Consider the following 18,696-nt stretch of genomic DNA (forward strand, 5'->3'; position numbering starts at 1 on the left):
ATCATCTCAGGAAAGTCTTCTTTTGTAAGATTGTTGACTAGATGGTTGTTAATAAATCTTACAAATTTTGTTTGCAAAGGCACTTCTCTAATTTCTTTGCTTTGACCACCGTTTGAATTTTATTGAAAAAGATGTATATGTATTCGTTTTGAACACCTGGAATGCATTCCCCCTATTTATTCCATAATAAAATGAATTTATGTTGTGCCGATTTTATTTACAATGTCTCCTGCAAGAAACCATCACCATTGTAAAATGAGGGTAGCCTGTATTAGAAAATGAAAGAAAGAAATGTGCAGTTCTTGAAAAGGCATAACTTAAATTCAATTATATATGTTGATCTTTGTTCATTCTTTTACAGCATGGGTCACCAAAGTGGTCGATATGGACCCCCAGGGGTCGATGCGGCTAAGGGGTCACAACGTTTTTTTTTTTTTTGTTTAGACAGAGACCACAACCCACAACGTTTTTTTTTTCGCTCATACATATACACTTGTAATAAAACTTTACGGTGGGGGTCAATGGGAGGCTTTGGAAAGTGATTGGGGGTTGTTGGTTAAAAACGTTTGGCGACCCCTGTTTTACAGTGAAAGCAGGGCAATGAAAAAGGAGGAATGAATTCTAATTTTGATAATGGGGACCCACAGTCAGTGTGAAGTTGCCAAAGAGTTTAAAAAGTTGCACTCAGTGAGATTGAGTGGTGTTAAGTCTTGAAGAAACTTCTTAAACTCTTCAGCAACTTTATGTTGACTGTGAATTGCCATCTTCAAAATAATTTGAATTTATTTCTCCTTATCCAGTTACATGCTTTTGCCTGTAAAAGAATAAACAAGGATCAATATAACACCTATGGTCCAGGACTTAAGGGTAATCCTGCATATATATGATTGTGGTTGATTTTCAAATGTAAAGAATATAAAAAAAAAATAGAAAAGGAATTAATTTAATCAAATTGATAAAAAGTATTCAGTATTTAGTCTGGAAATTTTAATTCATGCAACTGGTCTTATTCATTAATTCATGCCAACATTAACTAACTAATCAATTTCTTTCCATTTTCATCCCTGCTTTTCCAGATAATTTATCCCAAACAAGTGAAGCTTTGAAAAATTTTATTCAAATTATTTGACACAGTCAACCAAAGGTAATTGCTGTCAAATTATTTCTAAAGGCTTTACAAACATATTTATCTGACTTAGTTGCATAATTATTGATTAATTAGTGGTTTTTTTTGGTCAATAACTTTAATACCAATTAAATATTTCTGTAGAAAATTGTTATGATTTTTGCTTTATTAGTTTAATTTTTTTGGAACATTTTAAAAAAATATTAAATTAAATACAATTATTTTTTGCTTTTATAACAAAAATCAACAATTATCAGAACATTGCTAATTACACTTGAAGACTTAAATAAATTTAAGCACTTTCCCCTCTAATAGTTTTTGTTTATTAAAACTTTCTGTATAATTCATGCTTATTGGATATGGCTTAAATACTATTGTGGAAGTCGTTGACTTTTAGATATACGTAATAGTACTTTGATGTCTCTAAATCAATTTTAATATGCCAATGTGGACTTTGTACATTTTTAACTGACAAAAGTAATTTTTAAGATATTGTAATGTGCTTTTTGCTGATTTTGATAACAGGAAAATCAGTTGTGACAATTTTTATTGACTGTTTTCTATTTAATTTATAGTTTTAACATTTGAAATACTGTTTTAAGCATCATAACATATATCCTGTAAAGAAGTAAACTTTCCTATCTTAATAAGAGTTTTTCATAATTTTTTTTGCTCTGTGAACAGAACTATATTTAAAATACGCAACTTTACACATTTTTATAGATACATTATGTCTGAAAGTTGTGAACTGCTTGTATTGGAAAAAGATTTGGCAAGAAGCCTTTCTCTTTCCTCATTTAATTTTAACACATACATAAATCCTTGAGAGCTATATATTTGGTCTTACTGCTTATATGTTAATGTTTAGGAAATGCATATCATATGTATAACATTTAGAAATCTAATTTATCAAATAATCAACAAGATTATCAGCATAAATTTGGCCCATTTCATTTTCTGCAAGTTAATAATCCATTTCTTGGTGCATTAACCATTTCATTTTTCTTCAATAAAATCTATTAGAAAATTTGTAATTGATTTAGTTATTTAATGATAAATTTTATATTACTTATTATATATGATCAATTGAGTTGTGTTTATTCTTCTGTGTATAATATAGACGAAAGTTACTTCAATATTTAACAATATATAGCATTTAATTTTTCTGTGCTATTATATTTTACTTAATATTTTTTTATATAATAATTTCAGTTAACTTTCAATAACTTCAGGTGAAAGGGATAGAGAAGAATTTTTTAGTTACAAAATTACTGTAATTAAATTGTAAATATGATACAAATAATATAGTTAGACTTAAATAATTATATTTTTTTATTATTTTTAAGTTTGTACATATATAAAATAGCAAAATGTTTATAATATTAGTGGAAGTATTTTTAATAGAATATGATGAATAATTCATTGCTTTCTGGTGGATATTGTTCTAGATGTTTTTGATTGCCTTGAAAACATTGTTTCACATGTGATATAGCTTCTTGAAAGACCTTTAAAAAATTTAAAAATGTGAGAGTGCTATATATAAAATTTAATTGGCTAATATGCATTTAAGAATAAAATTTTACATGTAAATGCCTTTATACTTTTTGTATTTTTAACTTTTATATAACTTTTGTAAGGTTCACAAACACTATATAAAACATATGGTGAGCTTAATCGAGAGGAGACTGTTAGAGAGAGCCCTTTGAGCTTGAAATCCCGATTTTTATAGTTTTTCTCCCACTATTCGCATTTTGGATTGGTCCTTTGTCCCATTCTTTGTTCCCAATTGGCCTCTCTTTTGTTTCCAGGTGCAAGACGAAACCTCTTCGGGTTGCTCACTGTCAACCCGATTCAAGGTGTCCATTTGATACCTTTTCGTTGACTCTGCCTGGTGATTATTTATAAAACAATAACACCTGCACTCATAATTCAAGCGTTGTTTATACCCTGTTTTGACGTCTAAGAATTTTAATGATCATTTTCATCTATCAAAAATTTCCTTGTTCAAGGTTTATCTCAGCCAACATTTTATAGACTCGCGAGTCAATGATCTACCTGTTTATGAGCATTTGTGCTAGAGTTTGTCTTCTGCTAAGACCTTGACAGATAGTTTGACACATACTCAAACAGTTCCGAGTCTCGTTGTTTACATCTGGCATTGTGTGAGAATTTCGCAGTTTACTCCAGTTTGAACCTTGTCTGGGAACCCACACTTTGTATGTTTCTTCCAATGTATATACAGTAGAGCGTCGTTTATCCGAAGGTCGGTTATCCGAAACATCGGTTATCCGAAGGGATTTCAGTCGACAAATTTAAATTTTTGCCAGTGCTGTGGCGCTGTAATCTTTGGCCATGTCTTTGGCTACTCAAATATTTTACGTTTTTGATACTAAATTAACTTCTGAAGTATAATTTTTTATTATTTTTATATTTTTCAATATATATATTTTGTTTGTACAAAATAAAAAAATAATTTTTAACAATACAATANCTTTTTTTTATGATAAGTTATGTTTGAAAACCTTAGGAATGAAATATTTGATAAGTATGTTGGTCATAGTATAAATATTTAATTTTTAATATGTATTTATGAAATTAGATTGTTTAAAAGTTATTTAACTGTTAGAAACAAACATATTTCATAATCAGAATCATCTAACAATTAAGATATGACTTTCTAGAGTTGATAGAATAGGCAATATATTACAAATAAGCCAATTTGATGATTTTTTACAATGTTTTTTGAAAGTTCAGTATATACAAGTGTCAATTTTGATATGCATGAATATTTTTTCTGCCAAGATATAAGTATTTAATTACTCTGATTAAATATGCAAAAAGTACTGTATTTTCCTTGAAGCAGGAATTTTCTTCATTGGATCTGTCTAATGGAACATTAATAACATTTTGAGATCTCATAAAATATAAAAATGGTTGTGAATAGGATATTTGTGAGCCGCCGGGGAGGTAGGAAACCGTCGACTCTCCCTTTTCGGCAACAGGTCATTAAACCTACTCACTTGTCAAGATGGCTCAATTTCGAATGCGGTCCCGAAGGGTCGGGATTATTTTTGTTTGGTCGAGTGGAGGAGGTGAGAGGAATCGTTGACGAGGCGTAGGCGATATGCAAGTAAATGACACCATTTAACAATGGAAACAACGATTTATTAGATTAACGAAATAAAAAAAAATATAGGTTACAAAATCTAATATCGGGGGAAGTGAATTCAGTTCACTAGCTCCTAACTCGCGGAGAGAGAGTTTACAATTATTTGTTTCATACCTCTAGTTTACTTCCATGTAGGTGGGAAAAATTTAGTCCTTTTTGCCGGTGATCGATGCACACAGTTAAAATTTTCCGTGACTTAACCCTTTCCGACGACCGTAGATGTGAGACTTTCCCGAGGAGGGGGAAAGAAGTCGCTTTTATAGCTTTGGACTGGGAAAAATCAGTCATGTGATCACCTATTATGAGAGGTAGGGTTGGTCCTGCAGTTATGGAGGTTAAAGTTGTTACCGGGATCCAAAACAAAATGACGAATTCGGACTTTAACTATAAACTTTTTGTCTTGCAGCAGAGGAATGTCATTGTTTGAGGGTTGAATGTTTATATTAACGATGAAAGTTATAAGTTTTGATCGATATTTGATTCTTTTTTCTGACAATGTTATTTTAATGAGAAGGCGACAAATTTATTTTACATACGTCGAAAATTTAGGGGAAAATGAACAACTTTTGGGCTTATTCTGAGGTCGGATCTCACATATTGAATAGTGGATTTTGCTGTCTTGTAGTTAGAAAGCTTAATTTAGCTTTTATATGAGAATTTTTGTATTAAAAAGCAATTTTTAATATAAGATGTTGGCTGAAGGGACTTTTATGAGTATAATTAGGTGCAATCGAAGCACATCTGTTAGGAATTTTTAAAAAAGTTTGATCTTGGTTAAACTTCAATTGATGAATATGCTTATTAATTATTATTTTGAGATGTATTTAGTTTATCTGTTCTGATTAAATATTGTAATTAACTAAAATTTGTTTTTTGGATTGTTTGGTTTGAAACACAGTCACAGCATTTCATGTCTGTGACTCTTTGTGCTGCAATTGATATAATAATTCTTTGTATGTAATTAGTATTGTTTATATATTATATATTGATTAATTAACTGTAAATAATAACTGAAGAATTTAATAAAAAATAATGGTAAAGCAGAAAAAATGTTGTTTAAAATAATATCAACTGTAGTAATAAAAATGTATTTAGCTAGATTACATTTGTTTATTAATTTAATTAAATAACAACATAGTAAAATTAAGTTTTGTTTTGTAGATGCTAGGGATAACTGATTCTGTTGATGTGGACATTACAATGGATTCATTTGAAATTACTCAAAGTCAGTCGTGTGATTGTGAGCCTTCTCCTCCCATTCCACGTCATGGATCAAAAACAAATTTTTTTACTCCAGGAATGCAAGAGACTGCGCTCTCTAGTCCCGCACGGGCAAATCACGTTTTTCAGCAAGGTAAGCCGTGGTCTCCTTATGGTAGCGCTGGCCCTCCGACGCCGAGAGCTCCCCGTGCCATATTAAGTGTGGAGGATCGAGCGGTACAGTCGGCATTACCTAGGACTCCCGAAAATAGCCAGCCCATTTGGCCAAATATTAATAGTCCTCGTCTGCCTCGTACTCCTCCGAGAAGTTTGACCAGTCCAACTGTTAGCAGCAGTGCTATCATGGGTGTTTCTTATAATCAGTACTCGCCGGGAAGAAGATCGAGTCCGGGATCGCCAACGGCAGTTACTCCCGGGCAGTCTCCAGCGACAAGCAAACGCCACAATAATTCTGGTCTAGGAGGACTGTCGAGCATTGGAAGAACATATGGTGGTCCAATGCCATATTACACTCACATAGGAATGAGAGGTAGAACTAATTCTCGAAGCATGAGTCCTAATCGTAAGTTTGCTTCAGAAAGTGAACTTGTCAGAGCAGCTGCAGACAAAGCAAATGGGAATTATGATTCTAGAGTGATTGCAAATCAGACTGCAGATAATATTCAAGAATTAGCAAACCGGACCGGAATATCCTGTCATTGGGCAGATCATTCTTCTGGCAGTAGTCATCACAGGGTTCGTCGCAATTCACGTAGTGAACAGCACGGTTCTGGTTCTCACACGCCACCATCTCATTCTCTAGGATATCATGCCATCCACGGTCTGCCACCGGCAGGCATTCACGGAGGACCTTACGGCCGCCGTCACAGTGGCAGTGCCTCTCCACAGTCCAAACGTAACATGGTGGGACATGCGACTCCACCATTGGATATGTCACCCGCGGGTTCTCGTCCTCATGCAAAAAGGCCAATGTCTTTTGTAAAAGCCTTAGAAATGTCAGACTCTATGGAGAAGGCTGCGGCGGGAGCAGGAACTCCCAAAATCGAACATCGTCAGTCAAAATCATCAAACCCTCCTTCGTCAACCATACAAGAATTACAAGACGGCAATGCCGACAGAAGGAGTTTATACGAAATGAATTACGAAATCTCAGTTTAGTGAAATTTATTATAGTTCATTGGATCCACTAGATGAATTTTTACCTCAAGTGCCAGCAGTTTTATGAATAGAATTATTATATGAAAATATCTCCAGATGTTTTACTTGAGGAGAAACATTGCCACAGCAAGAAAAGAAAAAAATTATCACTCAACAGTAGGACTGGAGTGAAAAATAAATTACTAGGATTTTAAATGGAATTTACACTTAGCATTCAAAATCATAAAGAGACTAAAACTTTGTAACTTAAATCATAGATATGATTATCTTTGTTTGATTTTGCAAACAAGTATCATAATAAAACTCACCAAATATTTTGCAATATTTAACAAGTTAATTTATGATATCTAACTTCTTCCATTTTCTTACCTCAATTTTTTTATGCTAGTTTCACAAAGTTAATGTTTTCCATTGATTTTTTTTCCTCTACCAATACAAATGCAAAAATTTCTTACTTAAAATGCAGCATTGAGGTAAGTTTTTATATTATTTTATTTCCTAGTATTGAATGATTATATATAATGCTTTATTATCAGTTTTATAATTATGATTTTAACAATTAGGAGAGATGTTAAAAGAAATGTGTGTGTTTGTATACAGTCAACTTGACCATTCTCATCACTATAAATATGTTCTGTTTCAAATTTTTACCTTGTTAAAATTCTATTTATTAATTGTATTATCATCATTGTTGTTATTATTTTGATCCTGTGCTTAGTTGAATTAAGCCGAAAGTCATTAAATTGACGCAGTTACAAATTTCAGGTTATGTAAATATATTGAAACATTGTTGATCATCCGATCATAAATTTGTTACATGTAGTAGTTAAGTCTCAGCAGAGTATTTGATGGGATCATAATGATTTTGAATGTCTGATGTGTGTTACTGTAAAAGTGGCAAGAATAAACTAAATTTTCATAATTTTCATGAAAAGTTTTTTTATAGACATTACAAAATTTGTATATTCTGTATGCAATTATGACAGAATGTTGCACAACAGTATAATCCAAAGGTTTTTGCATAATTATTGACTTAAAACATTTGTTTCTATTCAGAGGCTAAATTTCATGAGAAATTTCATTTATCTGTTTGACAAAACATAAAAAATTGGGAAGTTATAAGGTAAATGTAGAATTAATACAACTTTTAATGGGAGTGTTAATAGTTATATTAAATCTATGATTACTATATTAAAAGTTTCTTGCCTTATTATTTAATTATGAGGAATTTTTTCCAACCTCCACTAACGCATGAAAAAAAAAAATTGGAAGTATGTGGGGCAGGGTCAGGGTGCACACCTAGTGAGTAGTATATTCCCACCACTTAGCATTGTGCCAAGCTATTTTAAACATTTGCTACCTGCAGTAAACAAGCAAACACGATGCCGCCAATCCAGTCTCCCGCTAACTGTGAAGTACAAGCAGTAATTTGATTTCTACAGTTTGAAGGGCCGAATGGAGGTGAAATTCATCAAAGCATGTGTAATGTGTATGGTGAGAACCATGAGCTACAGATGTATGCAGGAAATTCAAACAAGGACGTGACAACATTTACGACGAGGGTGGTCAAGGGAGGAAGTGTGTGATGACCAATAATTTGGTGGACAAAGTGGATCAGTTGGTGCGAGACAGGCATCATTTCACAATTTCTGAGCTCAGTGAGGAGTTTCCTCAAATTTCAACATCCACACTGTATATCGCTGACTGACAGTATTAAAAGTTAGCCGAATAGCTTGGTGGCAATGTTCTTCAACATGGGTATACAAAAGCTGGTGTCACGGTATGATGTCTGCCCGAATCGACAAGCCAATTATGTGGAAAATAGGTGACGACTGTAACTACCTTCTACAAATAAAGTGGTTTTGTTCTTCATTCGGGTTTTCTTATTCTGGGTCAGTGGAGGTTGAAAAAACCCTCGTACAAAAAGTACTTAGTTACTTAAGACTAATGAACAGGCTTAACTAAATTAGTTCAGTAAAAAAAACCTTATGAATAGACCTTGTGTCATAAGAATAGAAAATTACCACAGTATAAAGAAGACACAATGACTATTCACAAGGTTTTTACTGGACTTGTTTAGTATTCTTAGGTTACTGTCCTAGTGATAATTTAGAATTCCTATTAAGATGTGTGTAATAATTTGTAACAGTTGTACTTATATTGTATTGTTGGCAATTGTCACCATAGACTGTTTTTTGTATGTCATCTAATTGATAAGGGCCCGTAAGGCCAAAATGCATTTTGGATAAATTAATAAGTTGGCTGGGTGTGTAATAAGCTTGTTCATTAGTCATAAGTAACTAAGTAGTTAGTGTAACTATGATTAATACATTATACACACATACAGTAATAGTAGTGCATTTGAAAAAGTGAATTAATCAAAATCAACTTCAGAATACTAATTTCAGAAATTATGAAGTTTTTATGTAGTAACGATTGCCAGCAAAGTTTTGTATGCCTGCAAATGAGCTAGTGTTAATTTTATTTATTACAGTACAAATAAAAAAGCCCGATTCAAGGGCTTATAATGCATCAAATGCTTCTGTATGTACTGTACAGTACAAGTGAAACTTTTGATACATTAGAAACAGCATTGACATGGTTAGAAATGCAACCCAAAATAGATTTTTAAACTCATGATTTCAAATCAGGGATTGAACCAAATTAAAAGAAAAATACTGAAAAAGTAAAAGGAAAAAGAACTATAATAAATCTTTTTTGTGTGAGTACAGTAGAGCATCGATTATCCGACCCCCGATCAACTGTCACATTGGTTAACAGACCATTCTAGTCGGCAAATTTTAAATGTCCGCTAGTGATGTGGCGCTACAATATTTGGCTATGTCTTGGCTACTTTAATATTATTTTTGTTAAATTTTTGAGTGTTTTAGCTGGCAACATTGGCTCAACCATGAAAGGGAGTCCTTTCTTTTCTTTCTTTCTTTCTTACGTTATTAATATGGATAGACTAGCCTGTTGGCTTTTTCTCCGAATCACTCCACTTAGAAATTAGGTAAAGTGGTTGGTGCGGTGAACAAAACGCTCAAAGATTTTGACATGTTGGCGAAGAGGAAGGTCGGTATGAGGCCAATATATCGGAGTTAAGGTTCGGACGATCGTAAGGTCCAAGGTTAAGAGACGGCCTAGCTCTTGGAGGGCCAGTGTGTATTGTGGACAGACTAGCCAATAGTGGACCAGATTGCGCCTCACCAGATTGCGCCTCACCAGATTGCCCCCACTGTGGCTCGCCACAGTGGGGGCAATCTGGTGAGGCGCAATCTGGTCCACTATTGGCTAGTCTGTCCACAATACACACTGGCCCTCCAAGAGCTAGGCCGTCTCTTAACCTTGGACCTTACGATCGTCCGAACCTTAACTCCGATATATTGGCCTCATACCGACCTTCCTCTTCGCCAACATGTCAAAATCTTTGAGCGTTTTGTTCACCGCACCAACCACTTTACCTAATTTCTAAGTGGAGTGATTCGGAGAAAAAGCCAACAGGCTAGTCTATCCATATTAATAACGTAAGAAAGAAAGAAAGAAAAGAAAGGACTCCCTTTCATGGTTGAGCCAATGTTGCCAGCTAAAACACTCAAAAATTTAACAAAAATAATATTAAAGTAGCCAAGACATAGCCAAATATTGTAGCGCCACATCACTAGCGGACATTTAAAATTTGCCGACTAGAATGGTCTGTTAACCAATGTGACAGTTGATCGGGGGTCGGATAATCGATGCTCTACTGTACTCACACAAAAAAGATTTATTATAGTTCTTTTTCCTTTTACTTTTTCAGTATTTTTCTTTTAATTTGGTTCAATCCCTGATTTGAAATCATGAGTTTAAAAATCTATTTTGGGTTGCATTTCTAACCATGTCAATGCTGTTTCTAATGTATCAAAAGTTTCACTTGTACTGTACAGTACATACAGAAGCATTTGATGCATTATAAGCCCTTGAATCGGGCTTTTTTATTTGTACTGTAATAAATAAAATTAACACTAGCTCATTTGCAGGCATACAAAACTTTGCTGGCAATCGTTACTACATAAAAACTTCATAATTTCTGAAATTAGTATTCTGAAGTTGATTTTGATTAATTCACTTTTTCAAATGCACTACTATTACTGTATGTGTGTATAATGTATTAATCATAGTTACACTAACTACTTAGTTACTTATGACTAATGAACAAGCTTATTACACACCCAGCCAACTTATTAATTTATCCAAAATGCATTTTGGCCTTACGGGCCCTTATCAATTAGATGACATACAAAAAACAGTCTATGGTGACAATTGCCAACAATACAATATAAGTACAACTGTTACAAATTATTACACACATCTTAATAGGAATTCTAAATTATCACTAGGACAGTAACCTAAGAATACTAAACAAGTCCAGTAAAAACCTTGTGAATAGTCATTGTGTCTTCTTTATACTGTGGTAATTTTCTATTCTTATGACACAAGGTCTATTCATAAGGTTTTTTTTACTGAACTAATTTAGTTAAGCCTGTTCATTAGTCTTAAGTAACTAAGTACTTTTTGTACGAGGGTTTTTTCAACCTCCACTGACCCAGAATAAGAAAACCCGAATGAAGAACAAAACCACTTTATTTGTAGAAGGTAGTTACAGTCGTCACCTATTTTCCACATAATTGGCTTGTCGATTCGGGCAGACATCATACCGTGACACCAGCTTTTGTATACCCATGTTGAAGAACATTGCCACCAAGCTATTCGGCTAACTTTTAATACTGTCAGTCAGCGATATACAGTGTGGATGTTGAAATTTGAGGAAACTCCTCACTGAGCTCAGAAATTGTGAAATGATGCCTGTCTCGCACCAACTGATCCACTTTGTCCACCAAATTATTGGTCATCACACACTTCCTCCCTTGACCACCCTCGTCGTAAATGTTGTCACGTCCTTGTTTGAATTTCCTGCATACATCTGTAGCTCATGGTTCTCACCATACACATTACACATGCTTTGATGAATTTCACCTCCATTCGGCCCTTCAAACTGTAGAAATCAAATTACTGCTTGTACTTCACAGTTAGCGGGAGACTGGATTGGCGGCATCGTGTTTGCTTGTTTACTGCAGGTAGCAAATGTTTAAAATAGCTTGGCACAATGCTAAGTGGTGGGAATATACTACTCACTAGGTGTGCACCCTGACCCTGCCCCACATACTTCCAATTTTTTTTTTTCATGCGTTAGTGGAGGTTGGAAAAAATTCCTCATAATTAAATAATAAGGCAAGAAACTTTTAATATAGTAATCATAGATTTAATATAACTATTAACACTCCCATTAAAAGTTGTATTAATTCTACATTTACCTTATAACTTCCCAATTTTTTATGTTTTGTCAAACAGATAAATGAAATTTCTCATGAAATTTAGCCTCTGAATAGAAACAAATGTTTTAAGTCAATAATTATGCAAAAACCTTTGGATTATACTGTTGTGCAACATTCTGTCATAATTGCATACAGAATATACAAATTTTGTAATGTCTATAAAAAAACTTTTCATGAAAATTATGAAAATTTAGTTTATTCTTGCCACTTTTACAGTAACACACATCAGACATTCAAAATCATTATGATCCCATCAAATACTCTGCTGAGACTTAACTACTACATGTAACAAATTTATGATCGGATGATCAACAATGTTTCAATATATTTACATAACCTGAAATTTGTAACTGCGTCAATTTAATGACTTTCGGCTTAATTCAACTAAGCACAGGATCAAAATAATAACAACAATGATGATAATACAATTAATAAATAGAATTTTAACAAGGTAAAAATTTGAAACAGAACATATTTATAGTGATGAGAATGGTCAAGTTGACTGTATACAAACACACACATTTCTTTTAACATCTCTCCTAATTGTTAAAATCATAATTATAAAACTGATAATAAAGCATTATATATAATCATTCAATACTAGGAAATAAAATAATATAAAAACTTACCTCAATGCTGCATTTTAAGTAAGAAATTTTTGCATTTGTATTGGTAGAGGAAAAAAAATCAATGGAAAACATTAACTTTGTGAAACTAGCATAAAAAAATTGAGGTAAGAAAATGGAAGAAGTTAGATATCATAAATTAACTTGTTAAATATTGCAAAATATTTGGTGAGTTTTATTATGATACTTGTTTGCAAAATCAAACAAAGATAATCATATCTATGATTTAAGTTACAAAGTTTTAGTCTCTTTATGATTTTGAATGCTAAGTGTAAATTCCATTTAAAATCCTAGTAATTTATTTTTCACTCCAGTCCTACTGTTGAGTGATAATTTTTTTCTTTTCTTGCTGTGGCAATGTTTCTCCTCAAGTAAAACATCTGGAGATATTTTCATATAATAATTCTATTCATAAAACTGCTGGCACTTGAGGTAAAAATTCATCTAGTGGATCCAATGAACTATAATAAATTTCACTAAACTGAGATTTCGTAATTCATTTCGTATAAACTCCTTCTGTCGGCATTGCCGTCTTGTAATTCTTGTATGGTTGACGAAGGAGGGTTTGATGATTTTGACTGACGATGTTCGATTTTGGGAGTTCCTGCTCCCGCCGCAGCCTTCTCCATAGAGTCTGACATTTCTAAGGCTTTTACAAAAGACATTGGCCTTTTTGCATGAGGACGAGAACCCGCGGGTGACATATCCAATGGTGGAGTCGCATGTCCCACCATGTTACGTTTGGACTGTGGAGAGGCACTGCCACTGTGACGGCGGCCGTAAGGTCCTCCGTGAATGCCTGCCGGTGGCAGACCGTGGATGGCATGATATCCTAGAGAATGAGATGGTGGCGTGTGAGAACCAGAACCGTGCTGTTCACTACGTGAATTGCGACGAACCCTGTGATGACTACTGCCAGAAGAATGATCTGCCCAATGACAGGATATTCCGGTCCGGTTTGCTAATTCTTGAATATTATCTGCAGTCTGATTTGCAATCACTCTAGAATCATAATTCCCATTTGCTTTGTCTGCAGCTGCTCTGACAAGTTCACTTTCTGAAGCAAACTTACGATTAGGACTCATGCTTCGAGAATTAGTTCTACCTCTCATTCCTATGTGAGTGTAATATGGCATTGGACCACCATATGTTCTTCCAATGCTCGACAGTCCTCCTAGACCAGAATTATTGTGGCGTTTGCTTGTCGCTGGAGACTGCCCGGGAGTAACTGCCGTTGGCGATCCCGGACTCGATCTTCTTCCCGGCGAGTACTGATTATAAGAAACACCCATGATAGCACTGCTGCTAACAGTTGGACTGGTCAAACTTCTCGGAGGAGTACGAGGCAGACGAGGACTATTAATATTTGGCCAAATGGGCTGGCTATTTTCGGGAGTCCTAGGTAATGCCGACTGTACCGCTCGATCCTCCACACTTAATATGGCACGGGGAGCTCTCGGCGTCGGAGGGCCAGCGCTACCATAAGGAGACCACGGCTTACCTTGCTGAAAAACGTGATTTGCCCGTGCGGGACTAGAGAGCGCAGTCTCTTGCATTCCTGGAGTAAAAAAATTTGTTTTTGATCCATGACGTGGAATGGGAGGAGAAGGCTCACAATCACACGACTGACTTTGAGTAATTTCAAATGAATCCATTGTAATGTCCACATCAACAGAATCAGTTATCCCTAGCATCTACAAAACAAAACTTAATTTTACTATGTTGTTATTTAATTAAATTAATAAACAAATGTAATCTAGCTAAATACATTTTTATTACTAAACTAATACTGAAATAAATATTAAAAATAATAATTCACTTATTACTACTGAAAACAAACTTTACAACAATAAGTAATCTTAAAATGCAGTTTGTTGATGTCAACAGAATGCATTTAAATAAATGAAATAATCCTACATGAATCAAATAAAACAAATTTTTAATTTTTTAGTAAAAACTCTTTTAATAGCATGCAAAACACTCAAAAATATTACTGGAAAACAATTCCATCTTATTTAAATGCTTACATTCATATTAGACTATTTCATTTAATTAAATTATTGTTTTGTTAATAAATATAAAAATTTGTTATGTATTAAAAATAAGTAAAATGTAACTAAATATTCAATAAATTTAAATTTATATAATATTCATAATATTTAATTCTATTAGTTAAATTGATTATAAGAAACTGCTTGACATTTTATATTAAAAAATATACTTAAAGTGCCTGATCCAATAGCTAAATCCAGTATAATGACAGAATGACTTTCCAATATTTTACATTAATTTTAAAAATATTTTTCAGTTGCATGTATCATTACATGACTCAGAATAAAAGCTATTAATTCTTTTAGTTAAGATATGTAATAATTTTTAAAAAATTATTTTAATTTTCTGAATATACTATAAAGAGAAAAGGCTTGAAAGTGGATAGGAAAATCTAATTATACAGTTGAACTTCGTTAACTCAAATCTCTCCCTAAAGCTCCTTTATGATTTCCGTGTAATTTTTGTCATTTGACTCAATATGACACAAAAAGAACACAACAAACAACAAATTCAAATCAGTTTAAACATGAAGCTTGAAAATTGATCCAATGAATGTTAAGATCATAGACCAGCGGTCGGCAACCCAAATGCATTGGTATGCCACAAAACATGTAATTGAATATACTGGACACTACGCGTGCCACCAAAATAAAATTATAAAATTTATTGCACATTAATACATTTTTATTTAACTATAAAATGCACACTATATAAAAATATTATAAAAAAATTACAATATTTAAACATTAGTGACTGTCTTGAAGTTCAATTTTAGAAGCTAACGCATCAATATTTGGTTCATAGTTTGAAGTTTTTAATTTTATGCACAACTGGCATGCCACTCAAAACTCTTTTGCATGTCGGCCACGCATGCGTGGCATAGGTTGCCGACCACTGTCATAGACCACCACACATTTATTTCTGTTCATTTAGTACCATTTGCCATTCTTATGTTTGTTAATTATCTTTTCAGCATATGAACAATTAATTAATTCAGTTTTCTATAAAGGAATATAAATTATATTTATAGTCCTTTAAAAGAATAAATACCTTGTCAATGGTACGACATCAGACGTAATTATCAAAGCAACTTTTGTCACAGAATGAAACAGGATTAAATCAAATTTTACTTTTGCCCTTATTTAACTCCCATAAACTCAATGTATTTTGTATCTCTAAATTTAAATAGTTTTAAGAATATTTAGATAAATTAATTAGAATCCCAGATGTCAAGTTATCTTGTTTAATAGCATGCATTTTCTGTCACAATTTCAAGAGGCCACTTTAAAATGGTTTAAATAGAATCAAACATAATTACAGTAGAGCGTCGTTTATCCAAATCAATTGGGGACTGCGGTTGTTCAGATAACTTATTTTTCAGATAACCAATTATGTATGAAAAAATATATTAATTTATCCCGTGTTGAAATTTTTCTCCGTTGCGTGTCGCTTCGCATAGAATTTTCGTCAATGTTAAGCCTAACAAAGACTATTGTATCGTTAAAAATTATTTTTTTATTTTGTACAAACAAAATATATATATTGAAAAATATAAAAACAAAAAAAATTATACTTTAGAAGTTAATCTAGTATCAAAAACATTTGATTTGGCATGACACAGTCTGACTGGAATGCTTTCGGTTAACCGACATTTCAGTTGATTGGCTTTTGGATAAACAACGCTTTACTGTACAACTAACCACATCAAAGTAAAAGGGTTAAACTTCAGTGTGTAACTCTCACTTGACCCATGTTTAACATGCGCTGAGCAAGCACTCAACTGTAAGCATTAACAATCACTTCATTCCCATTTGAAATTTGCAGTGTTGCCAGAATTCTTTATACCCACAGGTCTACTCTTGTCCCTTGGTGTAATTCTAAGATTTTTATTTTTTTCCCAAATGTATCATTTCATAAATGGGGTGTGGCCTATACATGCATGAATACAGTATTCGATAGCAATGATATGCTGATTTGAACTGACTTGATATTGAAAGATGCATGCCATTCCATATGTTTGCAAAAGCCATTTTGATATAATATCTCAAAATTCATATATGTATATCCTCCTACGTAAGGTTTTTTCAGTTACTGTTGGGTCCCAGTCGTTTTATGAATGGTAATGGTTATTGACAAAGAGTGCTAATTACAGATTTGTTTCAAGAGCTAGAATATATATATATATAAATATATTCAAACAAGTTGAATAATCTAATAATTGCAGGTGTTTGCTGTATTATTTTCACTTCTTCCAGTTATAGGTTTTTTTATATCCAATAACTGCCTATCATTCAGTCATGTTACATTGTTTAATCAGTAAGGAATTAGAATATTAGAGAGTTTGTCCATCCAAATTCCTGACTTGAAACTAATATACCTTATCTGAAGTATTTTAGGGAGATGTATTGATGTTTAGTTTCTCAGAACCTTTAGAAGGTTCTGAGAAACTAAACATCAATACATCAAAGTTCTATTGTGGGCTTGCTAAACTTGTTATGAATAGTAAATTAAAGTATTCTTAATTCCATCTAAGTGAAAGGAGTACAAAAAAGGTTCTCTCATTGAGAATGCCATTAAACTTTCTTTATTTCTCTAAAGTAAGAAGTCAAAATTTTAAATATTTATGCAGGTGGTGTAAGATGTCAGTTTTAGAAATTTAATGTTAAATTTTTTGATGTATTTTGCTCTAAGAAAGAATTGTTGAAATGATAACATTTTCAATAACTATTGAGAATAGAATTTCTTGCATATGTGTGTGATATCTTGTAATTATTAATATCATTTCACATTACTGTGAGAAGTAATCATATATAAACAACTGGGGTGAAAACTTAAGTCGTCTTAAGTCATTGCAGGAAGTGACTTGTATGGTTGTAGCTCTTAAATTAATTGGTCTGAAAGTGAAGATTGGATGAAGATTTGGTGTTATTCAGAATATTCTACCTTCATTTCTGATAATGCATCTTTACATCTAGAAATGTAACTGGTAATCTAACTGAATGGTAAGCAGTTCGAATATCACCACTGCAAATAAGGTGTTAGTGAATTTGCTATTTTTGTTTATTAAAATAAAAATATCTGTTGAGTAGAGAATCACACCTAAATACAAAATTTCCAGCAAAGAAATGCTTAACTTCAATGTTTGAATGTTTTCAGCCACTATTTTATCAGCCCTCTTCAGTTACAAATTCATCAATCATATTCCTTACTAAACTTACTAAGTTGGAAGGCCAAAAAATTGAGAAAGTAAAAGTTAGTTTGCTCTGAAGAATCTGGGATAAAATCTGAATCTATATTTCAGAAATTTTATGACTAGTTTTTCTTGTATATATTTGGACCTGTCCTTCACCATTCAGTAACCTCTATTGTGTACTTGGCTCTCCATACTCACAGGATGGAAGTGTTCAAAAGAATCTCTATATCAATGACATTAATCACAATTTAGAATTCATGCTGTTGTAATCATGATTGATTAAATTAAGGACTTATTAATAATGTTATGTTTAAATATCTTTAAATAAAAAGTATTTTATACTTTGAATTTTCCTATTTACATATTTTGACTTTCTATCTTACACTAAAATACATTAAAATAATGTTTCCTTAATTTTTTTAGGCAAGAAGAGCAGAAAAGAAATGTAATAAGTTGGCTTTTAAAGAAGAAAAGAAGAGACAAGAAAAAATTGCTCAGAACATTTTACATAATTTACAATCAGTAAAACTTGTATAAAAGAAATAAAATCTGTAAGTAATGCATAGATTTAATGTGACAACTTATCCTTTTTAAAACTGTGAAAAATTTAAATAGAAAGTAAAAAAAAAAAAATCAGTGTTTTCATCATTTAACTGACTAATGTGTTTTCTTGTAAGTATACTTTTGATTTTACCACATTTTACCAAAAATGCAGAAAAAAATTCACTTAAATTATCATTTTTTGTTTCTTCTGTATGAATGTAACAAATAAGCTA

At 32.6% G+C, this 18,696-nt stretch overlaps 2 protein-coding genes across 3 annotated transcripts in view; one reads left to right on the top strand and one right to left on the bottom strand.

Annotated features, from left to right (window-relative positions):
• LOC111617640 (palmitoyltransferase ZDHHC5-like) overlaps nucleotides 1-9,043 on the top strand; it is a 54,874-nt gene extending 45,831 nt beyond the window's left edge. Inside the window, exons 7-8 of one of the 2 annotated variants that reach the window (XR_002755456.1) lie at nucleotides 5,457-7,147; nucleotides 7,238-9,042. Coding sequence is in view for 1 of the 2 variants with exons in the window: in XM_023358913.1 (XP_023214681.1) it covers nucleotides 5,457-6,674 (1,218 nt within the window). In the remaining variant the exon portion in view is untranslated. Of the gene's footprint in view, nucleotides 1-5,456 lie in introns of both variants that reach the window. The other variant, XM_023358913.1, reaches the window with a different exon arrangement.
• A 1,656-nt stretch (nucleotides 9,044-10,699) lies between these two features.
• On the bottom strand, nucleotides 10,700-14,481 carry LOC111617647. Its single transcript, XM_023358919.1, has 2 exons — nucleotides 12,679-14,481; nucleotides 10,700-12,588 (listed from the first exon to the last, which is right to left on the bottom strand). Exon 1 carries the CDS (start codon nucleotides 14,367-14,369, stop codon nucleotides 13,152-13,154), a length of 1,218 nt encoding a protein of 405 aa, XP_023214687.1. The 5' UTR covers nucleotides 14,370-14,481; the 3' UTR covers nucleotides 10,700-12,588; nucleotides 12,679-13,151.
• Nucleotides 14,482-18,696: the final 4,215 nt, after the last annotated feature.

This window comes from Centruroides sculpturatus, unplaced genomic scaffold, assembly GCF_000671375.1.
Source record: "Centruroides sculpturatus isolate CEXI.00-Female unplaced genomic scaffold, Cexi_2.0 scaffold1753, whole genome shotgun sequence".
Classification (NCBI taxonomy): domain Eukaryota; kingdom Metazoa; phylum Arthropoda; class Arachnida; order Scorpiones; family Buthidae; genus Centruroides; species Centruroides sculpturatus.